Here is a 26,509-nt window from a genome sequence, read left to right as displayed (position 1 = left end):
TGTAGTAGGCATTCAATAAATGTTTGTTGAATTTAATTTAAATCCGATAAATGAGTGAGAGAGCATGCATGGAATTAATTATAGGGTATAACACTTCTGCTTACCTGTTTTGACACTGCAGAACTATCAAAAACATTACTAGTACCTTACATTTTGAATGGATTTTGTTCCTTTATAAAAGCAATGTGAATAACATATTTATTGCTACATTTAAAAACCAACCAAGCAACCAAACAACCAACCAAACTAACCAGCAAAACAAACAAATAAACAAACCTGACTTTTCACAGAACATGGTCTTGTAAATGAAAAATGCTCTAGGATAAGTGTCTTTCTAAACCACAATGTCAGTTATGAGTCATATAACTCATCATGAGGTGATCCTCGGTTATTCTGTCATAAAGAAGTAAAGAAGACTAATATCAAATTAAATTTTGATATGATTGATGGACCACAAAGATGGACTACAAAGAAGGTCAGGTACTAGTAAAAGAATTCCAAACACATTTTCTGGTTGCACACACCTAAATCAGTCCAGGAAAAGCCAGATAATATGTTTTTGAAATAACAGTATGATTCTTTTTATCCTGCCATAGGCATTACAGATGAGGAAGAGCATTAAGATTAATTTAGAAGAAATAAATCTTTGGGGTTAAGGCACCGTGGTTACTGAAAACACAAGGACTGATCAAGGCTGGAAGAAGCCGAGACTGATTACAGAGGGGACACCGAATTTGGTTTCATTCTTTTGTGTGGGTGGTGAGCCAAAAGAGGGAAGGAGACAGGATAGAAAACAGATATCTGAAAAGGGTCCCTATGAAAATTTGAGGGAACACAAAACAGGCTGCAGCCACCAGCAAATTCTAGAAGCGCCAACCTCAGATACAAAGTATATGCCTTGGATGCCGATACCAACAGAGTATGCCTTGGGGCACCCTTAACATATCTACAGGAACGTGATTATGAGTGCTGCGGGTCCTGTTAGATCTGGCAACAATCGTTGCAAGGAAATTTCAGGAGAACAAAAAACTTTGGCTATTCCCTTGACATTCATAGCAAAGCAATTAGGCTAGACCATATCTATTTACTTCCTGAATTTTGCAGGTAATTCAAAAGTTAAGTTCTCTCTTTTATATGAGCAGGGAGTTCAATGTATTGGTGTATTCTATCAGTGGAAGAGTCACCTGATTCTCCTTTGCTCTTTTTCTCTTTAGATCCCTGTATTGTGTGTGTGCGCGTACGAGAGAGAGAGAGAGAGAGAGAGAGAGAGAGAGAGAAGTAAAGAGAAGGGAAGGGAAGGGAAGGGAAGGGAAGGGAAGGGAAGGGAAGGGAAGGGGAGAGGACGACAAAAGCAAAAGTTCTGCATTAATTAACTGTTATCATACATTGGTAACATAAGTTTAGGAAAAAGAGTAAGAGAGATAAATATCAAGTGGTACTATGGCAGTGAGGATAATTCTGTGTCCTTTTAAAGTCATATTGAGGCATTGTTTTAACAGGTCCACCCAAAGATCAATTTTTAGTATAATGTTAATTAAGGACTCAGTCTCTATGAACTTACATGTTCACTTGTAGATTTGCTTCCAGCAGAGTACACATTATTTCTGTGGGAGAAAAGATAAGTCCAGAGCTTATAGCTTATTGCCCTTTAGGACACTAACCAGTTTTATATCTAACCTAGCCATCTTATTCTAATATTACTTTATTAAGGCGTCTATAGATGCTCTATTCCTCAAATGCTCCTTAAATAAAGTTTAGCATATTATGAGTTCCATCGTTACTTAATAAGTTAAAAACAATCTGCAATACACATTGTTCTTCTTTTTGTATGAGTCTTGTTTAAATTTTTTGAGATGTATACGTTGATATCACCCATCAACTCTAATCAACTCAAGCCCTCAGAAGGCTTAATACCTTCAGAAACACCCATAACAGTCTCTTCCCCTCAGTGTTGTTCGACAATTGACTTTTTTTTTTTTTTTTAACTTTTATTAGCATTTGTTTGATGCTAAATTTACTCCCAGGCCATAAGTTTTTGTTTCTTCAGTTTCTCCCAGGATCTTTTTCTTCTGTGCAACCTCCTCTTCCGGCTTAGGACCAATCTGCTCTTTTTCAGTGAGGAGCCCCTCAGTGTGGCAGGGGGAGCTCATGTAGAGGTTAATCCGCCCACGAGCTCTGTCAGCTCTGTGCCACATCGTGGGAGCTCTGTTCACCTGGACGTGCTAAATGACTGCAGAATCTCCATCCGAGCCCTTACATTCAGCATCGTTCTCTGCATTTTTAAGCACATGCAGTAACACTTTTTTGGGGCCACCGACCCTGCATCCAATCTCACTTTTGGCCTGAAGTTGGCACACCCACCAACTCCACAACTGTAATGACAGAATGGCACACATTGCTTCTGTGAAGTGACATCCTTCAGATACTTGGCTTTTTAGACACGCATGCCCCTCAATGGCTTGGGCAGTTTCATGGATGTTCTTCAGATGAACACAAAAATTTGAGTCTCTTGATTTGCATGATTTTGTGGGATTTTGTGGGTCAAGTAAATAGTGAACCATTTGCGGAAGTCACCTCAGGCCGCTTACAGGAAGAGCCACAATTGACTCTCTTCATGGGAACACCGAGAGAACTTGAGAAGGTGCCTTCCTCTCCTTCCAAAGGAACTCGTACAGGCAGGGCAAACAGAGCGTTGCTATCCCAAGATTAGAAAATCAATCTCACTGGATTTCCAACGAATTCTTCTCAGGCTCTGAGACTGACGAATCATGGGCTCCCCTCCCCACTTCAAGTGTCTGCTTTATCCAGAGAATCATGGTAATGGCCAAGAGCTTTTCATATGGCTTGAAGGCTTTACGGCCTGTGCTTGCTCATTTTTCTCCCAGAAACCAACAAGAGTTGCCAGATATCAGCACTGCTTCTCTTCTCACCATCATTCTAAGAGAGGAGGTCTGCCTTAGAGTGCTAAGTTCATTCAGTACACTTCAGAGGGAACGCACAGCGCACCATTTCTTCTCTTTCTGGCCTCCTTCCTTATTTAGAATTCTTGGTAGAACTGAAGGGAACCTCACTCCAGCCAGACACCTATAGGACTTAAATCTCAGATCCCCTGTAGTGCAAGAGGCGGGCCCCCCTCTCTTCCCTCATCTCACTCACTTAAAAATAAATCTCACTGCCAGAGAAAATGAAATATACAATAAAACACAAATCACTTAATACTGAAAGAAAGAGAAAATTAATTTTGTTTAAGTGAAATGAAATAATTCAAAGATTTGTTTTTCTCAAAGCTCATAAATTCCATTTCATTAAATCATGTTTTCATTTATGTAAGATGATTGTTATGTCAGTTATTTTATTGGTACAGAAATTACGAAAATATAAAACAAATATGTTTTTAGATTTTAAAAAGATAAAACATTACCAAAAAATCTTTAATGTGATACCCCAAAGTCTGTTTTTTCACGAGTCTGTTTAAAAGATATTTTCTTCTATAGGTCTTCCCATTGTAGATCCACCTTAGCCACACTCTACACCTGGTAATTATGCCTCTCCTTAATTGAAGGGGTTGCTGGGAGCCAGTTTGCAGCCCAGCATGATGGGCCATCCATCCATGCCAGTCTGACTCCTGTTATCTTGTCCTTTGGCTATTATTGAATAGGAAATATTGACCCCTTCCTCCCAGAGCAGCCAGCGTTCTTGGGAGAGGATACCATCTATAGGACCAATTCCTATTTCTTCCAATTTTATCCTCTCTTTCCACAGCTTTTTCCTCCACTAACAAAACAAACAAACAATAAAACAAAAACAAAACAAAACAAAACAAAAATCACTTTCCTGCCTCCAGGCCGCAAATGTAAATAATAACCAATCTCTTTGGGGAACACAGACACCCTGCTTCTTAACCCCACCACAATACAAAATATAATTTGCCATCATAAACCCAGAGAGCCCATGGATAACTCATGAATTTTAATTAGTTTGAAAATCAGGTCCTAAACCACTGTATCTCTCTTTTAGTTTCAGAAACCCAGCAGTTCTAAAGTTAGTCATGTTCAGCTGATGGCAAGAATGAAGCATCTTCAGCAAATAGTGTCCATCATTTAAAACACACTACATTTTGTGAATCTGGGCCACCAAGATAAAAATGGTGCCATTTCATTCACGGTGTTCACAGGCTCTTATTTCACCAATTTGGGAGTGTCTCTGCCTCCTTTCCCATCTGTTGTTTGTCTTTTCTTTCTAGCTGTTAATTAGCTCTTTGAACAGAAGGTGTGAGAGGCGGGGGTATTTAATTTAATAAAGCATATCACAAGGTTCTCCCAGTTCTCACAGTGCCCAGTCTCACTGCCTGCGGATAGCTTCAATAAAGGGTTTCAGAAGACAAATGAAACTCTTGACTAAAATCAAGCTTTCGTAATACCCATGCACTTATCCTACTACCTCATTCCTATTAATGAAAGAAAATCTTAAAATGTTGTGTAACTCTATGTCACTCAGAAGAGTGATTTAACAGAAATCTATACTCTTGTATAAATTTTTTCCTTGTTGCTCTCATTTTTTTTTTTATCAAAATGCTCTGGTTTGAACAAGGCTTTATTCAAAAAGCCACGTTTAAAAACTACTTTTAATGCACTCTCTAAAAACGATGTGAATTAGATGATGTAAATTCTAATTTAAATGCAGTTCTGTTAAATGTAGGACTCTTCATATCTGTCAGTGTGCAGCTGAAAGGCAGTGGAAAAAATTCAAAGTTCCATTTAGAAAACAGGTACTGATGCTGTTAGCTCGACACTGATGGTACTAAACTACCTTCATTTGCTGCACCATAGAGCAGCTTTTAAATCTGCACTGTGTTTCTGTTTTTTTTTGTTTTCCCCCGCTGAGGGCACACACTGTATCATGGATTCTCTAATTTAGTGTTTGACTTAGTTAGGGATACATTGGAAACGGAAAGCACTAATTTCATTTCTGATTACCAAGATAAATTAGATTGCTTACAGTTGGATAGGAATTATCTGTTTACAAACTCTAGTGCCAAAAATAAAAGTAATGGTAACATAAGTGTGATTTCAGTTTTTTAATTTGTTTTTTTAAGTCAAGAGATCAGGGATCAAAAGATTAAAATCAAGAAAGCATATTTTAAAAGAACAAACTCACAACTCACAGGGTAGTTTCCTTTTTGTTCACTCACTTTAGCCTTTGGAATTTTACTTATTAATTAATAAAAACGGCAATGAACATAATTGTATAAAATATCTGGGGACAGTTCTCTATATTTTATCACAATAAAAAGGTGCTTTTTTTTTCCTTTCAGAATTTCTCTTAAATACCAAATTACTATGAAATTTCCTGACTGCAGCTTCCAAGTGCATATTCCAGTTTTAAAGTCTGGCGCACAGCAAATGTTTTTTCTCAGGAGAGTGCTTTGAATTTACTTATGATGATCAACTTTTAAGTATATGCCTGAAAAGTGACTTGATCCTAATAAACGCCCAAACATACCGAAGCACAGACTGAGATATCACCTGGTTTTAAAATATTAAATTTGCAAATAGTTTATACAAATTCCTAGCTACGTCATTAAAAAAAAGGTATAAAAAGGAAGTTTTATGTCTACGCAAAAAAATGTAAATATAGCTTAATTTCAGCATTTATTTGCTGGAACAGCTTTGCAAAAAGTTTCCAAGTTTGTGTTCAGGGAGAGTCCTGGATTGGAAAGACTAACTCAAAATTATTAAAATTAAATATTAATGGTGGATTTTATGAAAATGTCAAAAGAATTATCAAAGGTTTTGATAATTGCACAAGTAGTTACGCAGCTTAAATCTTAACTTGGTTTCTTTTTTTTTTTTCTTTTCTGCTTTTCCACTTAGGCAATAGGAAGGCACAGCTTGATTGCTGGAGCTAGACTTGAGCCTACCATGTGTCACTTTCACTGCCACCTTCTCTTTACTCTGCGGAATAGACGGGAACTCTTCTCTTTATCCTTCCTAAATGCTGATAATTGTCTTTATTGTACCTTGCTTCCCCAGTTGTGGTAGAATTGTTTTGCTTTCTCTGCTACAATAATGAGGTCAGCTTACTGTAATCTAAACTGCTCTGAAGGCATTTTATTTTTACCATGAACCATCCATTAGCAACAGAGACTTAAAATCCTCCTCCATAACTCTGAGATAATCCCACCTGTAGCACTGTGTTTATTTTCACCCCTGTGTTCACTTTCCCTGGCAGGAAGCTGAAAACCATCATCAGTAGAAAGAAGGAAGAGAGAGCTGGAAGTTCGGGTGCTTGTTCCTCTTTCTCCGTCTAAAGACAGGCTCGGAAGCTTACTCTTCTAAACTCTACTGGTTACTCTGACGAGCTTAATTTTCCTTTAAAATGAACTTTTAAGTTTGACAACATTTTTTTTCCATTGACTTTTAAAATATAATTTTTAAATAAGATATGTTCAGGAATGCATGCATTTATTTAACTTAATACCTGATTAGAACTGTATCTGGCCCAGAGAAGTTATTCGATAAATTTGTTTTAATGCAGGAATTTAAAAAAGGAAATAACTGTAAACTAATCTTCAAAATACAGGCCAAAAAAAAAAAAAAGAGAGAGAGAAAATCACATGTACCCTAATCCATAATGGCAACAGCCAGAGCAATTAACATTTTAGTGTGTGCCCTTCTAGGCATTTAATAGTACATAGACACGTAAATCATGGGGTATGTATTACATTATAACTTTTCTTTTTGTGCTTAATTATATACTGAATATTTTTGCACATATTAAATATTCTTTTGCAATGCATTTTAATGGCTACACAGCATTCCAATAAATTGGTACAAGAATGTCTCAATAATATAACTTTGTTTCTTATTTTTGAATTTTTAGGTTGTCCCCTCTAGGTATTATTATTATGGATATTAACAGCCATGAACATTTGTATGGCTGAATCTTTATGAATATTCATGATGACTTCCTAATGGTAAATTGCAAGAAACAGAATATGAAGGCTTTTGATTTATAATTGGCAAAATAAACTTTGGGGGTTGCTTGTGGTACAGCGCCTGAAGATACACTTTGCTAGGTCTTAGTTCATTATTTCCAACAATATCTCTGATTTTATATTTTTGAGGCTCATCAAAGCAGTTATTCTCCAAGGAACCCTCAAAGAGAGTAGAAAATTTGTCTCCCCCTCACTAAAAATAGCTCCATGGGTATTTTCAGCTGTCCTTTCATGCCCAGCTGGAGTAGTATACATGCCTCTCACTTCCTTTTCCAGTAAGAAGCATATTTTCTAAAACGAATCTTGTACTGCTACAACTTTTCGAAGCTTTACTGTGATCATCCTTAATGAGTAAAATAAAATATGAATTGACTCATATTTAAACTAAAACAAATAAACAAAACTTGGTCTTTTCCACTAGTTTAATAAAAATAAATTTCAACTTGCAAGAAATAAATAAAAAGGTTAGCCTTTCTTTTAAAAAAAGTATTTCTAGCTATTTATGAATAAACTCTCTAAAAGACTATTAAAATGTTTAAAACATTTATTTCCAGTTGGTAAATAAAGTATCTAGAATTGATATTTTAAGATGATAACCAAAATGCAATCCTCTACAAACACGAGTGAACACAAAAATATGGCATCTAATTATCTGTTCAGATTTTAAAATTTAGCATTAACTATTCTTGGGAAATATACACATTGGGCTTCTAGTGATCACTTAAGTAAGTAAATGATTTGTTTATTTAATAATAAGTAGTATAAATCAATAAAGAAAGAATTTCTTATAAGATTTGTCCCTCGATATTTATAGTAATGACAGAGATAGTCAGCATGATTTAGAGGAACTTAGCAGAGAAAAACTCGCAACTTTTTCCAAAAGAGACCCTGAGGGTGGGGTAAGAGGATTAGAAGTTCGGATTTAAGAGTGACTTCAGTTCATTTTTTGAATGCCTACAACAAACATCCTCTGGAACTAAAAATATCTGATTCTAGAAGGAAAAAAAGAACCTGACACGTCCACAATTTCTTTGTTGAAATAGTTTTGTTAGTCTTTTAAGAACTTAAAGCATAAACCTTAGCTATATAAATTAATATCTTTTATGAATTTCCTGAAAATTATAAAATAATTTATTTTATATGTTGTGATTTTCTAAAGAGATCTATTTTCATGTGCCTAATCATTAAAGACTTTTCATCTTCTAATAATTTATGTGCCAAGGATTTTTTCATAACCTTTCCAAGTTTATGGGACACCACTATGGAGGGTTATTGGGGATTTCTAAATATGTGCATGGTAGCAAGAAATTGTTTTAATCTCCTATAATGTTAACACAACCATACTCTAATATTTAAGTTCTATATGTTAAGGGAACATTTCATTGCTTATTTACCTTTCATGTTTTCATGTCAAATATGCCTCAGATTTTTCATGCCTTATATGTGCCTTTGAATAACCAGATGCTTTTCTGATTTCCTACCTTAAGATTTGACCTTAGCAATGACTTTACTCAAAGAAAGAAAGATGATTTCTGGAGTGATGTTTCTCTTTTAACATATAGTACTCTTCCTTCTAAACAAATCCAGTGACCTGTCTCTTTATCTTGGCCAGGACACTCTCCTTTGACCACCAGTAACAAAGCATTCTACTTCTCCCTCATTCCAAATTCACAATATCCTTTTTTGCAATTAAAAGCTTTCTCCCTAAATAATTATAGTTTCTTTGGGCCAATTAAATTTCAGCCTTCTTCTGTTGGCAAACCATCAGGTTATTTTATTTTTATTTTTATTTTTGGTCTACCAAAAGTCGTAAAAATAAATCTTGGTTATTCCTAGTTCTGCTTGGGCTCTGAGAGAATATATCACTCTCAGAAACAGACCTGAACCCCTGGGGTGAATAACTGTACATGTGAAATTACTCTTATGCCTCCTTTTCTCATCTTTAAAGTACTGATGATTCACAAACAGTAGGACCCAACCTTTTCAAAACTGTGAGCTTCTACAATGTCTTGCTACTAGGAGGTACCAGCTTAGTTAAATCAGAATATGTGTTCAATCAACTGCTCTCCACTTATGCCTCTGAATTATTTAATAGCAACTTTGTTGAATAGGTGAATAAACAGTACTAGCTTGGATCCCAATTACATCTCATCAATAAATAAAGGTCTGCTTTATTATACTGTCACCACTGAGAATGGGAATATTATTCTGTAGGCCAGAGGTTCTCAACAAGAGTAATTGTGATCTCCAGGGAACATTTGGCAATGTTTAGAAACTTTTTTGATTGTTAAAACTTAGGAGGGGCGTTTGTTGCTACTGGTGCCTCTTGGATGCACGCCAGTGATGCTACTAAGCATCCTACAGTGCACAAGACATAGCTCCCCTCAATGAAGAATTATCTTATTCTAAATGTCAGTAGTGCCAAAGTTGAAAATTCATGCTTTAAGGAAATAAAAGTATTCCCTTCGAACCTTTGGAAAGGATCACCACAAAGGCAATATAGAGCTCTGATTTAAAATTTCATAATAGACAAGTTAACCAAACAGAAGCCCTATGATAGGAGTGTCCCAGTACATTCTTATAAAGGAGTTTAGTAAACATGATTCCATTGGTATACAGACCGAGTTCCAGAGAAAAGTATAATCATTATCCTGATAGTGTTCACAGCTAGTTGGAAACCGATCCTTCAAATTTAATTTGACTGCATATAAAATTTGCAAGTCAAAGGATGAAAATAGAAAACAGATGTTAAACCATCTAAATGACTTTAGGTATAGACTTTTTGGATTCATTTTAAATCTTTTCTTGTTTTGGGAAGTGTTGGGCTTGGGGGATGGGGTAGAAGAAATATCTTTGGTGCTGTGACACATGAGAAAACCTCCAGTCATTTTCAGATTTTAATCATCTTACCCACATTACAGATGCAGGCTGTTTGGCAGATGCTCAGAGGAGAGAGCCTTATCAGTCCTCAGCATCTAATTACTTATCTTAGAGAAAATTAGGCAAGATTCCAAACCTACAGAAGACTTATGTTCTGTCGGGAGTTATTAATTACAAGCAGACTTAAGAAGCATTAATTTGTTTTGGTAATCATGCCAGGATGTGTATAGCTCTGCCAAATAGCATGGGAAGTAGAGACTGGAAAGAAGGTGAGCTGCTTGGCTCAGCTGTTAAAGGGGGATTAAAACCAGATGGCCCCAATTTGTCCCTTTTAGCCAAGTTCCAAATAAAATATTCCTTATGCTGAACTTTAAATTAAATTGATGCCTGACTGCCTCACTCCTGAGTAAAAATTTAAATGAATTCCTTCTTTTCTTATGATTTCATGTTTTGTTATTATTGTTGTTTAAGGCCCCGAGATAGTTAAAACCTACTCTGACACACAAACACACACTCATGCACATATTTTCATACACATGGAGAAAAAGACGGTAAGAAAATAGACCAAAATTTAAACAGTGGTCATCTGTGGATGACGAGGTTATAGGGGATTTCAATTTTCTTTGTATATTTATATGATGTTTCCAAAATTACTATAATTCAGCACATATTATTTTTATAATCAGAAAACAACCTGGAATAAGGCAGTTAATTATATCCTTTCTGTCTTTCTAGTCCAGTTCTACCTATACTACTATCCTTTCAATCTTGATATGAGTACTTATGCTGAAAATGGATAACCAGTCATAGATACTAATCATATCAAAATCTCACCCAGTATTACCTATTTATATAGCTGGCTATATAACATGTTGCTAATAGGCATATTACTCAAGAACTAGTTTTTCAAAAGACTGTCTCAAATTCTATCTTCCATAGTATACATATCCTTATACTCTGGCAATGTACAGTTAGAAGGAAAGGACAAAGGAGGAGAATGGATATCAGGTCACGACCAGGCCAATTATAGGGCACATTGAAGATATAAGCCTCAAACCGTGAAAAGGATCTGAAATATAATTATGTTTAAGGTCAATGTCTAAAGTTGTATGCAATGTATACATTCAATGAAATTCTTTGACAGGTTGAAATACAAGGTACCTGATGATGGCCTAAGTGAGGCACAAAAAAATTCCTACATTATATGAGATAACATAGACTTGCCTAAATTTCATAGTGAAAAGGAACTGAGAGAAAGTGTTTGTTTTGCTATGATCCTAAGAAAACTCAAATGACTGGATTTATGCTACCAAAGCAACAGCTGACAATTCCACCGCAAAAAAAAAAAAAAAAAAAGTCAGCAATTTTTCAGGTTCAAAGGCAGAGCTACACTGAATATTAATAGATATTAACATTGCAAAGAAACACATCTTAAAATTAAAGTCTAGATAGTTAAGCAAATGATAATGAAATTCCTGTATAAGCACAAAATGAAGAAAATCCTTGTGTCTACCCCTCAGTTAATGAGGTTCTCTTGATATAAGTCAATAAATGAGAAATAAGTACTGAAATAAAAGTTGTCGATGACCCTGCAAGCAGGTAAGTGATCCTGTCCACTGGCTACTTCCAGTTCCACGCTGTTAACACTAGAGAATTCCTATTTGATTTATGACAGTTTGCTGATGAGTCCAGGGCCATACTCAGAGCTCTTTTAAAATAATAGTCCTAGTAACTCTTTCACTAAAGCATCACTTATAGAATACTTTCTGTATGAATGCTATGGTCATAGATATTTTGAGGCCACAGGATATGGAAAAAATATGGTCCCAGGTAGTATCACCTGAGGCAGACCTGGGAAAACAGGTTGTTCTTTGGATCAATAGTCCCTCAGCCACTCAGATCTCTAATGCTCGCCTTTGGCTGCCTACATCTCCATCACAGAGCAAAATTTGCCTGTCCTATTTCTCATTCTTCATTCTTTCTCTGAGCTGAGATACCAGCAGGGAGCAATATGTTTCCTTCTAGAAAATTAATTTCAGTTTAACTGAAACAAAATACCTTGACTGAGAGGAATCACTCCAGTAGCAAGAATTCTATGTAACTAGAAACACAGATCAAGAAACACAATATTACCAACAATTCAGAAGTCCTTCTCATGCCCCTCACAATAAGCATAGCCTCAAAAAACATACAACAGCAATCTACTGCTGGGAAAGAAGCAAGAGCATGGAAAAGAATCGCTTCTGTGGAGTAAGCATGCAGGGATTGTTGAAAGGTGAGAATGAAGCGGGAACACTGAAAAAACCTTTTGGTACCTCAGCTTCCACTTTAAGCTCAAGGTAACAGCAGGTCATTCCTCTGGTATACTGAGATAACCACGGCAGCAACAAAACTCAAACCAAGCTCATTAGACTGATGCATGCGCACACTAAGAAAAAGAGGTTTACCCATTTCTAGCTGCGAATATTATTTACCTCAGTCTCTACTGTTCTTTCACATTCAGTACCAAGCGTTCATTAAAATATCAGAGACACAAAAATGCAAGGAAAAAGAAAACCCAACTCGAATACTATGGGAGAAAGAATCAGTGAACTTAAGATAGGTCAAAAGAAATGATCCAAATGAAAATGCAGAGTGAAAAAAAAATGAGTTAAAAAAAATCAAAAGCTATGGGGCTACATAAAAAGTCTAACATATGTGTAACTGGAGCCCTAGAGGATGAAGAGAGAATGAGCCAGCAAAATATTTAAAGAATTTTCCAAAATTAAAAAAAAAAAAAAAAAAAAAAAGACAACAAACCACAGATCTAGGAAGCTGAGGGAACTTCAAGCAGCATAAATACCAAAGCTGGGAGAATATGTCTACATACATGCTAGCTGAACTGCTGAAAAAAAATCTCTTGATATTGCAATTACTGCACATACTAATCATTATCTACTTCTTCATTCCGCCAGTAACATTAGTTTCCCAAAGTCACTAAGTATTTAAATTAATATGTCTCAAAGTTATCAGGAAAAAAAGCACTGGTGTTGAATCGCGGGATTCAAAGAGGTGTTCTCTTTACATTTAGACTGTGAATATTTTTAGGTTTTTGTTTTTGTTTTTAGCATTTAATTGTTATTGCCCTGTGTTCTGCAAATTAAGGCCTTTTTAAACAGAGAAGGAATATCATACAAGATGAGAAAAAATAATAGACATTTTAAGGAAAATTAAAGAAGTCTAGATTTTAGGTTAGTTGGCTAAATTTTTCACCTCCAAGGGCTTTATTAGTTTATTGATAAAATATGAACAGTATCTACAAAGGCTTTGATTATTAGAGTCTTTATATGCCTCTGGGGCCTAATCGCCACTATAAGTTGGCATCTAAGGCAAAAAGGCAGCAGGTCTCCTAGATTTCACACTATTTTAAATGTATTCAGCTCCCTATCCATTATCCACATATTTATTAACAAAAGTACTCATCTGAGAGCTAATTCAGTTGAAGTTCTATACTGCAAAACACTTGATTGCATTAAGTGACAGACATATTAAAATGGTGACATGTAGTCAACCTTGTAAAATATTCAGGGTCACGAGTGTTACATTTGATCAATTCCACTTACTGAGCATATACAGTTCTTTGTGTATTACCAGGAAAAACAAAAATATTTGCCTTATGTTTCCATGGTGACTTCTGAGAGCAATTCTTACATTTAATAGTTACCTCTTTTAATCAACTATAATTTTCATCTAGATGATATTCCCAGGTTACCCTGAATTATATTATCATCGTCTTAATTTACTTTCTGCGTCAGCACAAGGTAAAATTTATCTGCCTAGCGCAAGGGGTAGGTTGAAGAGGAATTTAGAAGTGGAGGGACATGGCAATATGAATTTAAAAATTGCAGAAAAAGAGAACAAAGGAGATATATATAGATTTAAATACAAAAAAAATCATTAACTTTTTTAATAATTAAAGGTTCACACAACAGTAACAGTGCCCTGCCTTAAAAAGGCATTTTGCTTACCTAATCTGAGCCCCACATTTTGCTCACCTGCTCTTCGTGCAGATCAACAAAACTGTCTCTTCAATGTTAAATCACAGAATAAATTTCCTACTCCAAGTATCAATTAACATTGTAGCAATTCTAGCCCAGTCAATAAAATATCCAGCTGTAAAAAAATTTTCTAGTAGTACAATTAAATCTAATCTCGGTGCATCCTGAAATACCAGCTAAGCACCACAGACTACTTCTGGTAGCTGAACATTAAAAGAATCAGCAGAGATTCAAGTAAGTGGGTAAAGAAAGCTGTTATTATTTTAAGCAAAACTAAAGCAGATGGGAAAGATATGTACTCAGATATGGGCTTGCCTCGCATTTAATCTTTTATGAATGGCCAATCCATGATGAGGATGGGATTCAGGAGCACAATTTGAGATGCAGCATCAATTTTCCTTTGACTCCAGTATACTATGTCAGTTACAACTTATCTATTTAGTGGATGATGCAAATATCATCAAAAGGAAAGAAACCATTATGAAAACAGGTTGTCTGGTATTTTGAAAATGAGGTATTGGTCAATTTATCAAACCAAGTTCAAACATCCAGCCATATTCTCCATTATTCAGTTCATTTCAGGTTTGGTCTACTATTCTACATTCACACAAATGGTGGGGCAATGAAACAAGAACGCTAAAGAGACAAACACAGCAAACACATTATACCGATGAGTACCAGTGAATCTCTCATTAACCACTGAACCCAGGATGGGACATGCCCTCCTGGAAATCTCACAGCATGTCACCTGTACCTCTTCTGGGACCACCATGTTTTATCTTAAATAAAAATAAGAATAAGAGAAGTCCAGAATCCTAACAGACCTTCATCATATTTATTTCTATGCTGATTCCCATTACTGGAACAGTAAACTCTCAGATACAGCAACTTTTCCATCATTTTAGACCTGGTGTATAGCACAGTGCCCAGGACATAGGGGGGATTAAGATACATTAAATGAATACATAATAATAGCTGCTATTTGTACCTATCATATGCCAGCACTATGCTAGACACTCTACTCACATTATTCCATTTAATCTTAAAACAACTTAATTTCTACTTGACAGATTAGGCAAGACATGGAGGTTCAAAGAAATAAAGTCAAATGGGAGGTAATGGAAGAGCTGGCATTCCAACCCAGGCCTTTGTGTTGCAGATCCTTGAACTTTCAACCATACCACATGGTATGGAGGCCTACGGATGTGCAGTGACACTGTGGGAGGTGGCTGAGTGCAGCCTCCACGCATTGGGCACAGCCATTAGCAGGCTCTGCACTGCCACTGGTGGGCAGCGATGAGAGCAGTGTCTTTACTAGACATTTGTGACCTAACGGCTCTTTCGGTTTTAACAATAACAGGAGATACCACCAGAGCAAGCAAGAACAGGAGAGGAAAAAAATAGTGAATGTCCTGTGGTAGCCAAGAAAAATGCATAGAGTACATAAGAAACACTCTAAAACCTCTCCAGAAGGAATTGAAGACAAAGCTTTGGCAGAATAGGAAGTGACAGGGCCAGAGTAACAATTTGGGGATGGTTATTATAATCCTATTATTGCCCTATAGAGAACTAGAAAATGTGAGTGACATCTTGAGCCAATATTTATATAGCATATTTTTACCCCATTACTAGATTATAATCTTGAAAGTAATATCCACGTCTAATATGTTTCTATGTCAGCCATGGTTCCTTGCACATTGCCCTGTAACTTACTCTGTACCTTCAGAAAGTAGACATCCTAAAAGTAGTTAATGTAAGAGAAGTCATACCTTAGAAGTTGTCATAATGGACTATCAGGTTGGTTTCCATGGCACCAGTGGTAAGCATTTCTTTAGCTCTATCTGGGGTGGGGGTTGCAGATCCCTGGACAGGTTGCCAAGGGTTTTCTGATTGACAAGGGACTGAGTCTTGAGTAGGAGAAGTTATGTTAGGTTACCAGAACCTGAGCTCATTGACTTTTACTCAGTTCCTTTGATTTTAATTCTATATTCAGGAAGAAAACTTGTGATCTTTATTCAGTTTATAAAATGGGATCTCCTACTTAGAAAAGAATGTTGCAATAGCAAATGATATGAATCCCCTGGTCCTATTAGCAGTTGGTTTTTTCACTATAAATTCATAAAGTTTATGAACTTGACAAAGCTAATATGTTGACCCTGATGTCTAACCTTATAAACTGCTAGTACCAGTAGAGCCTTAAAAAGACCAGTACACAGGAAACACTACCATCTGTATTGTAATATCCCTTTCCCTTTTAAAAATATATTTTAAGAGAGAATGACATCAAAAACATATCGCTTTTCTGAAATGATTGCTTTGGGTTATTTCTTACTACACTTTGTCTCATATCAACATGAGGAATTTGAGACCCAAAGAACATTGTTATAAACTAAAAAGTCACTATGGAATTAAAAAAGTATTTATTGTGTGTGAAATAAAATGTTTGAAAAACTACAAATTTTTCCTAGAAAAATAATGCTATGAAGCTGTCACTCTATATTAAATTGTCTTCCCAATGACCAAGTGAATTTTATTGTTTGATATTAACAAAACTCCTTTTCCAAGTACTGAATGGCCCATAGCACTGACGTCATAAGATCTGCTCATGCAAGGAAATAAATCTCAGTTACTGCTGAACAATTTGGTTTCCCAGGATATCTCCTTCAGCTGTGACAGGTGGATGGGCCTCTTCCCTCCTTTGGAATCTTAGAAAGGCTCTTTGTTCTTTGCATCATAACCCCATGACCTGAAGGCACAGGTGTGTATGTGAGCTCTTATTCTGACTAAAGAATGCTCAGGCCTCTACATTTTCATCACTGAATGAGGATCAAGAAGGAGTGGTTATCATGGGGACCTGGTCTAGACTTCACAAGTGGTGCTTCCCTGGCAGCTGCTAAAGATAAAGAAAGTATCTTTGGAGAAACAATCTTGCTGGGAAGTCACTCCCCCTCCCACCCCCTCACTGGTTCCTTCTACCTCCCCTTCCAGGCTGGAAAGGGTCATCTCTGGCAGCTGTTATCATAAGGAGAGAGAGAGGCCAAGCTGATGGCAGCTGTTAGCAAGATACTGAACAGAGATTCCAAGAGGAAGGCTGAGTTCAAGAGCACTTTTATAAAAATATTTGCTGAAGTTCAGGGGTTAGTGCTATAGATTGCAAACAGTGAGATGTACCTGGGGTTGTCTTACCCTTCACTGAGTTGGTAATGCTATAAAGAGGTTATGCTCTCCTGACAGAAAAAAGAAAAGGTAGACTACTAGTCAAGACAAGGCTTTCCAAAGAAATGAATGACACAGATATAACTGATGCTGGTATTGCCTAAGACCTCCCTGCTTCCCTCTGACAAAGCCTAAAGATCACTCATCTCAGCGATATCTTAGTTGGTGTGGAATTCAGTTGCTCTGAGACAGCTTTGTCTTTCAAAGTCTGAGTTTGCCAATACTCCAGACAGTAGAGCATAATGGTAAAAAGCTTGGAATTTAGAGTCAGATAAACGTAGGTTTGAGTACTGGTTCTACATCACACCAACTGCATGATCTAAGGCAAGTTATATCATTTCTTTGTACTTTAGGATACTCACGTGTGAAATATGGATTAAAGATAGGAGGTATTTCACAGTGTTGTGAAAATTGAGATGATGCAGACACAGAGCCTAGCCCAACATGCTTGCAAGAAATGTTTATTATTATAAATTTATTAAAAATAGGCATAAAAGCAATAAATGAATAGGAAAAACAGAGACTCATGGACATGGACAATAGACTAGTGGTTACCAGAGGGTAGGGAGGAGGGGGATAGAGGAGGTAGACGGGGTAAAGGGGGTCAAATATGTGGTGACAGAAAGGAATCTAACTATGGGAAGTGAACACACAGTGTAAAGTGTACAGCTTAAACTATTGGACCAATGTCATCATTAAAAAAAAAAATGAACAGGCATAATTGTTAAACTTCTCCCCAGTGAGAAAGGCTTTAAAAAAGAATTAAGATTTTCTTTTGTATAAAAGATTTATTCTTTTCAGAAATGAGATTCTGATGACTTCATATCATTAATCATAGTTTCATGAACTCGGTGCCATAAAGTTCAGAATGTCTTTCCATCTTTTATATCTTCTTTGATTTCTTTCATCAGCATTTCGTAGTTTTCAGCATACAAATCCTATATTTCATCTTTTGGCAGTTTTAAGTAATGTATTCTTAATTTGACATTCACATGTTCATTCCCAGTATATCAATTCCTAGCAATTGATTTTTGTATGTTTATCTTGTATCCTGTACCCTTGCTTAACTCATCATAGTTCTAGTTTTTTCTTGATTCCTTTGGATTTCCTATGTAGATAACCCTGCCAACCACAAACAGGGAAAGTTTTGTTTCTTTCCTTTCTGGTTTTTATGCCATTTATTTCCTTTTCTTGCTTATTGCTCTGGTTAGTATTTCCAGCACAATGTTGAACAGGGTGTGGTTCATGAAAGCAAAAATCTTTGCCTTGTATCTTATTTAAGAAAAAGCATTGTCTTTTTCAGCATTAAGTACAATGTTAGCTATTCTTTTTCGATTTGTTAGATGCTTTATATCAAATTGAAGCAGTTCCTCTCTATTATTTTTCTGAGTTTTTAAAAAAATCTTGAGGGGTGTTGAATTTTGTCAAAACATTTTTCTGCATTGTTTGACATAAATTGATTGATTTTTCTTCTTTAGCTTGTTAGTATGGTGAATTACATTGAATTTCAAATATCAAAACAGGCTTTCCCTGTTATAATCACATTTGGTCAGTCATGTTATATAATTCTTTATATATATTGCTGAATTCTATTTGATAGTTAAGGATTTTTGCACCTACGTTCATAAGAGATATTGGTTTTATATACATATACTTTTATTTTTTTTAATGTCTTTGGTTTTGGTATCAGAGTATTAGCTTCATAAATGAATTGGAAAGTGTTCCCTCCTCTTCCATTTTTCAGAAAAGACTGCATAGAATTGATATTAATTCTTTAATATTTGGTAGAATTTTCCAGTGAAATAATCTGGATCTGGAAATTTCCTTTGAGAGAGTTTTTAAATTCAATTTCCTAAATAGTTATAGGGCTATTCAACTGATCTACTTCACATTAGGTAAGTTGTGATGATAGTTTTTGATGAATTGGTCTTTTTATCCTTTTGATGTCTTAAGATCTATACTGATAGCTCCTGTTTCATTCTTGATATTGGAATTTGTGTCATCTCTTTTTTTCATCAGTCTTAGTAGTGGTTTTATTGACCTTTTCAAATAACAGATCTTTGTTTCATTGATTTTATCCATTGTTTTTCTTTTTTAAAAAAAAAATTATATTTGTTTCTTTTCCCATCTCTATTATTTCCTTTTCCTGCTTATTTTGGGTTTATTTTGCTCCTCTTTTCCTAGATTTTTAGGAAGGAAACTTGAAACTTTTCCTCTTTTCTAATGTAAGCATTTAATGCTATAAAAAATTTTTTGGCACGGATTTAACTATGTTTCCCAAATTTGATTTGTTGTATTTTCATTTTCATTCAGTTCAACACATTTTTTTTTTTGCCTCAAAATGTTCTCTTTGACCTATAGATTATTTAGATGTCTATTATTTAATTTCCAAGTATTGGAGGTTTTCTTGGTATCCTGTTATTGATTTATAGTTTTATTCCATTGTGGTGGGAGAACACGTGCTATATAATTTCAACTTTTTAAAGGTTTGTTTTGTAGTCCAGGATATCTTGGTGAATGTTCCAGGGGTACTTGAAAAAAATACATATTCTTTTGTTATTGGGTGAAGTGTTCTACAAATGTCAATCAGATCCTTTTGGTTAATGATATTATTGAGTTTTTCTATATGCTTGATGATTTTCTGTCTAGTTGCTCTACAAATTGTTGAGTGAGTTGCTAAAGTCTCCAACTATAACTGTGGATTTCTCTATCTTTTCAGTTCTATCAGCTTTTGCTTTATATATTTTCCAATTCTGTTGTTTGGTGCATACATACTTAGGACACTCTCCTTGATTGGGTTCCAATCTTTACTGGGCTGCCTTCCTGACATCCTCTTCCTTGGGATCCAGCCCTTTCCTGCCCTGCAGAGACCTGCCTAATGAGTTTGTAACTGAGTAAAAGAAAAGGAAGGAAGGAAAGAAGAAAGGAAGGAAGAATAGCCAGGTTAACTTTTTTTTAAGGCTAACTTTTAAACTACACTTCGTTTAAGAAATCTTTGTTTCTTTTACATCACTGAGTCCTTAGAAGTTCCCATATCAGGAGCAATAATTACTCCTCTTTGAACCCCTTAGTGCTGACTATCCATCTGAAAGAAATTACAGAAAATGTGAGTATATATATATATGTGTAATTTTAATTTTGTGACTGTCTTTACACCAGTTTGAGACATTCATATAGGTTTTTAGATCTTGAAAAGAAAAATAATGGCGGGAAGATTACAATAAAATGAGTTTGTGTTGAGCAGTAATCAAATCTAAAGAAAAGGCCAAGCCACAAAAGTTTAAATTTTCATTTTCTCTCTCACATGTCTTCTATGATATACCTACCTAACAAACAGTACAGTCACTGTAACACTTACAAACTAGCATGTAAGATTTATCATTAAGTCAACCTTAATCACTCCCAAGTGTATTTTATTTCTTCAACAATTTTTGGAACCTGATAAGTGTTTATCATGGCTAGAACCTTATGTCCTATAAAGTTGATATTTAAAGTCACATTTAAAGGATAATAGCTTATTTTTCTTTAGAACCGGGTGTTAATCTTTTCTAAAACAATGACTCCACATGTGTGACTTTATTTTGAACCACTGAGTCATAGAGTATAATCGAATAGTAACTTTATTCTCCTTTTCCCTATACCAGGTCCAATCTTCCTTATGAGGCTATTTCTTTTCCTATCACCTCAGATAACATTTCTGACAAACAGTAAAAAGTTCTCTGGCAACTTCGTGTCAGTGACTAATGTGTCTATTCCACCATAGTGATCACAAATTCTGAACACTGTTGGACACTGAAGCTTTTCTCCGCTTCCCACAAAGGCTGCAGGGGAAAAGGAATCAAGGCTGACTTCCATGTTCCCAAGCCCAGGGTTTCTCCTCCTCCTTTCCCTTCGCGGCCCACATCTGCTTCCTCCAGGATTAAAGAGGAGAGAGAAAAGGAGAACACAGGAGACAATGGTCTTACTGACTGGCATCCTTCGGACAGTGAAATTCTCTTACTGGGTTTAAAAAAACTGTCTCTCTGGAATGCTTATTTAGGTTCTCCGGGAATCCACCATTGCTGGGGCCTCTGGCCTGCAGTTCCCTCTCTCTGGGTAAATGTACCTTCCTGCTGGTAGCTTACATTTCCTTCTCCCCACTAGACACCCTGGGTTTCCCTCTCTTCCAGGTGGCCCTCTTGAGTAGGATCCAGAAATCCAGGCCAGCTTTAGCCCTTATATTTGGACATTGGGAAACATACACTTTTCACCTCTCATTGGTGGTGGGGGAGTACTTCTCAAACACAGAACTTTTTAAATTTAACTTCTGTCAAGCAAGCTCTGGACAGAGCCATTCAGTCTTTAGATTTATCACATGTCAGTCCACTTGGCCTCTTAAATTGCATGAGACACATATCAGATATGCAAACGATTTCCTCAAAGTTTCTCTGGCTGGGCTTGGGATCAGGAGAAAATATTTCCCTACCCCTGCTAGGCAGGAGGAGGGTAGTGGTGGTGAGATTCACAGCAGAGCTGTCTCGAAAGAAAGCTGCCTTCTGATATCCAGCTTCCTAAATGGGTAAGAGGGCCATTGGTTAAAACACGAGGATCTCACTTTGAAAAGTAGGGGCAATGGCTCCATTGTCCTGGCCCTTCAACTAAAGGTGAAACTGAATTTTTTTTTTATTACATCCTGTTAGTGTTTCTTTCATCAATTGCCAAATTAATTCATGGTAAATCCAAAAAACTTCTTTTCTGCTATATTATTAAAAAATAAATGAAACTTTTTATCATAAAATAGTCTATTGCATTGTTCTAAACATAGACTCATATCCAAATTCTGATTCAAGATTTGTGGGCTTATATTTACATTCTTAGCAGTGAGTAGGCAAGCAGCATCAAAACATCTATGCTCACCCCTTTACTCTTTCCCTTAATGAAAGACTCATAAGATTTTATAATTCTTTTCAACTGAATTAAATAGAAGAAAAAACAAGACCAGCATTGTTGAAGTTTCACTACCCATTGGAAGTCTACCTGCTGGGAGGTCATGGACACCCCCAAATCTTTCTCTTAACAGTACCTCTGGGGACAGAAAAATGCTATTAAAGACTTGTTCAGGGCTAGAATGCAAGGTTTTCAACTTCTTGTCTACAGATGACTGCCTAGTGGCTCTTTTTTTTTTTTTTTAACTCTTCTATACCCTGCTTTCCCAGACTTGAGAGGCTTAATTGGACATTACCAATAGAAGTACATCTTATACAGAGCCAGGTGGTAACGGTGTCTTAAATTCCTGTGATAAATATAAGAAACAACCCAAAACGTTAAGTAGTTTACTTGAAAGTGGTATAAATTCGGTGTTCAGTTGCCCAAAATGCAGTCATTTTCAAACTATCTTCAGAAAATCTCAGAAACTCCTAGAGGACACATGCAGGGGCATTTGTCACCCCCACATATTCTCACGGTTGTAGTTCGAGTTAGCTCATAACAGGGGGAGAAGGTCTGAGGGAAACAGCCAAATTCCCAGTGATTTGGCATAGCAAAATCTTGGACTGAATTTATGCAGAAGCCTAGAGTTTTCAAATAATCCCTCTAAATTTCCATAGGCAACTCATGTACTTATATTAGCACATTTTCCATTCCAATAACAAAACCACAAAGATCTTTATGTTCACAGACAAATCTCTAATATTATAAAAAGAAAAATAGTATGCTCATATAAATTCACAAATTCCAAATAGGGGCATGATTCTCTGATTGCTCTCTTCGGAGCCAGTAAGAATTCATTCCAGATAAAGGACAAGAGAGGCACCGAGCTCTTCTTTGCCAACTCCCTTCCTCCACTCAAACAAAAGTTTTATTCGGACACAAAGCACTACATTAGCCAAGTCTCCTGCACTCCACTTTGATATTTTGAGCCCAGCTGAACATGACTGATCACAGCTCTCAGCACACGTTTGTAAGCAGATTTCTGCTTGCACACACAGTACATATATCTTTGATCAAGTCCAGCTGAGAACACGGGCCTAAATAGGCAGACTTGGAAGAATTCTGAACTCTGGCTATTCTATCAAGGCTAAAGGGTTCATACTACTTTCTAGAAGTTTATTGCTCATGGAATGGATTCGGTATAAGTTTATATAGGGAAGTAGAGTGAAAACAACTAAAATATTATGTTCCTTTTTGATTATAGTGAAATAGAACCATACTTGGTTTATACATTCTAAGCTTATGATCACAGACAGGACCAACAAATCATGAATGCTAAGTAAACACACACCAAGTTAAATGTCAGAGTCAAATAAAATATGCATTGAAATTAATGATACATATTTAATGATATGCATAATCACAGTAATTGCTCCACTAGATGAGAAGAGAGGCAAAAGACAAATTTTACCAACCTCACAAATCAGCTGGCTCTCTTGGCCAACCATCCCCTTCAATCCTACTCCACTTCCCAAAGGACAAAGGCCCTGGTCTGGTAGGAAAGGTCCATAGGGGCCACAGATGTACATTTCTACAGGCCAGAAACGTATGTGCACTTCTAAAGGCCAGAAGCATAGGCTAGGAAGTATGACATAAAGAAAGGTCTCCCTACATAATTCCTGCTCAGTTAAGACATCCGGAGTACCAGAAACACGTCTTTCATTGGCATTATCCTAGTGCCCAGCACAGAGTTAAGAACAATTTGCTAAAAGAATGAGCTCTAGGAAAACTGGGGTGTTTGTGTGGTACGATGAGGGAGAAGATTGGAATAATAGTGGTGAGTCTTAGAAATGTATCTCCTAGTATGTATTGGTTAATTGGTTTGCTTTCTAATGTCTAGTACCTAAAGAAATGGGAGTTCTAAGGAATATGAGGATATTGTGCTCCAAGAGAGAGGAAGAGAGTAATATTAAAAAAGGTACCCTTCAAAAAACCCACTTCTTGTAATCCGAACTGGCCTTATTCTCATCATAAGGAAAATAATAGTTTTTATTGTTTCTTTTTGTATATATATATGAGGTAATGTTAACTAAACTTATTGTAATCATTTTACAATTGATGTAAGTCAAATTGTTATGCTGTATACCTTAAACTTACACAGTGCTGTATGTTAAATATTTCTCAAGAAAAATGAAAAAGAAAAAAAATTAAATGACAAAGTATGCAAAATTCCTGGTATGTGATGAACACACAAGAAATGCCATTGATAGCGGTCACCCTTTCCTGAATCCATTCATAGCTGGGTGAGCAAGCAGTGGGGCTAAGATACCTGCAATGGTCTGGCTTTATGATGCCACTCAGGGGAGAGTCCAGGATTGTGTTTTGTTGTAAATGGGATAGGGCAGGGTAACGAGAATGTTTATAGCCTGCTCAGGATCTTTGCTTAGGTGAACCTCACCCAAGAGTAATTTTGGGATTTATTTCAAAATGGAAATAATACATAGAACTTTCCCTCCAACATCATAATTTAGGAAAATGAGATGAAAATTTGTACCCCATCTCTGTTATAAATGACCCACTGAAGTTCTTTCCTATGAGCAAACAGCGCTGACATGTCTATCAATTTATATTGATAATCGGGTCCTTATCAGCTGACAGTGCAAATTAAGATCATTCAATACCACCCCCACGCTTGATTTCGAATGCCTTAGAATTGCCAAGAATAAGCATCTCTTTGGCAAGTGTCAATCTAATTGAAGGGGGTCATTTCATTATCAGACAGAACTTTTGAAACCTTCTTGTGGACAGAAAACCTTTTCATTGGATAACAGACATACTGGCCCTGAAATGGCTTTCCTGAAAAATGAAAATAATGTGCAATATATTATTTTATTATTCAAACGCTTCCCCAAACACACCCCTGAGTAATTCTGAAAAGTAAAACTTCTTCTTCTAAAGGGATAAGGAAAAGAACTGGAGTCCAGTCAGCAAAGGTGGCACCTATCATTGGACCAGAGATAGTGAGTTTGGGATACCCTAGGTATCCTGGTGAAGCTGAACCAAGGGAGATGCTTAGGAGATGGCAAATGGTGAGCAGCAGACAGGATTCAGCCACAAACCCAAATAGTTTCTTCCTAGCCCACCCAGGATTTCCAAAATAGGAAATTTCACATAGAAAGTCCAGAGTTCTAGCTTCTCCTGAAGCACTGGAAATCTTGCAACACAGGGTCTTGCCTTCCCAGCTGATTTCCATCAGCAGGTGCTGACTGGCTGTTTCTCCCTTTATGTGGCACACGTCTCTATTTGCCACAATCCCCACCACTCCCTATTCTAACCTGGGCTCACTTCACTCATTTACTTTACATTTCTGGTCCCTGTGGGCATTTGAGTTCCTGTCTCTCGACTTATATCAACAGAGGCATTTCAGACTCCAAATCACAAGGTATTTCTTCATCACAGTAGGTTTAAAATTTGTGGTGGTTTGGAAGTTCCAATAAATTCTGTTTTGGTGCCCTTGCCAGTTTCCCTAAACTACAAATGTGGGACCATGATAAACCCATGTGCCTAAAGATTATGTAAGTCATCTTACAACATTGTTTTTTAATAATTGGGTGCTAAGTGTGCCTCCAGAAATATATACTGAGCTTATTTGATACATCCAAATTATCTTTAAAACACAAACTGTAATCACACACAGGTCTAACATTTCCAGCCCAAATTAATGTGAAAAGAGTTGTCAGTCATTTCTAAGATTAGGATGGACATAAATGGGAAAAAGAGATCTACATGTCATAAAGGGAAACAATTTAATCATTTACCACAGAACATCTTCAAGGTGATTTCTAGTGGGGACTTAATTAAGCAGCAAGGGCATTTGCTGAGAGATTAAGACCAGCATTTTCAGGGTTGTATGTGTGTGTGTATGTGTGCATGTGAGTGTCTGTGTTAGAAAAAATAAAACAAGAAAAAACACTCACCAATTCCAGACATTGTCTGTGGCCATAGGCAGCAGCATAATGTATGCTATTGTAACCTTCCTTGTCTCGGATGGATGGATTTGCATCATTCTGAAGCAGAAACTCTAAACATCTGTAAGTATAAAGATGAGGTATTTTAGAAAACATCTCTGAACCAAAAAGAATTAAAAAAATGTAAATTTCCTCCTATTCTGAATGTTCCACAAAGCACTTTGTGAGTTTAAGTACTTCTTTAAAAATGCTATAGCAGTGAGGCTTTATATATTGAAAGTCGTGTGTGTGTGTGTGTGTGTGTGTGTGTGTGTGTGTGTGTGTGAGAGAGTTTTCAGTAGCTTCCTTTGTTCCACTTAAAATAGTCATTCTGGAATTCAGGAAAGGCTTTGGCAACAAGAGAGTAATTAGTTTTTTTCCTTCACATCTTAAGGTACAGAACCTCTCTGTCATCAAGGTCACTGAATAATGAGTTTTAGAGCTCCATGTTCAAAAGATGAAGT

The 26,509-nt window shown here is 36.4% G+C and overlaps 1 protein-coding gene across 11 annotated transcripts in view; it reads right to left on the bottom strand.

Moving 5' to 3' along the window:
• Window positions 1-26,509, bottom strand: part of ANKRD44 (ankyrin repeat domain 44) — a 274,950-nt gene that overhangs the window by 46,138 nt on the left and 202,303 nt on the right. For all 11 annotated transcript variants that reach the window (XM_036236647.1, XM_036236653.1, XM_036236648.1 and 8 more), the window contains exon 16: window positions 26,016-26,127. In XM_036236647.1, coding sequence (XP_036092540.1) covers window positions 26,016-26,127 — 112 coding nt within the window. The remainder of the gene's footprint in view (window positions 1-26,015; window positions 26,128-26,509) is intronic.

This window comes from Rousettus aegyptiacus, unplaced genomic scaffold, assembly GCF_014176215.1.
Source record: "Rousettus aegyptiacus isolate mRouAeg1 unplaced genomic scaffold, mRouAeg1.p scaffold_m13_p_2, whole genome shotgun sequence".
Taxonomy (NCBI): Eukaryota; Metazoa; Chordata; class Mammalia; order Chiroptera; family Pteropodidae; genus Rousettus; species Rousettus aegyptiacus.
The sequence above is the reverse complement of the archived record's forward strand: the minus strand, read 5'-3'. Positions and strand labels throughout refer to the sequence as shown.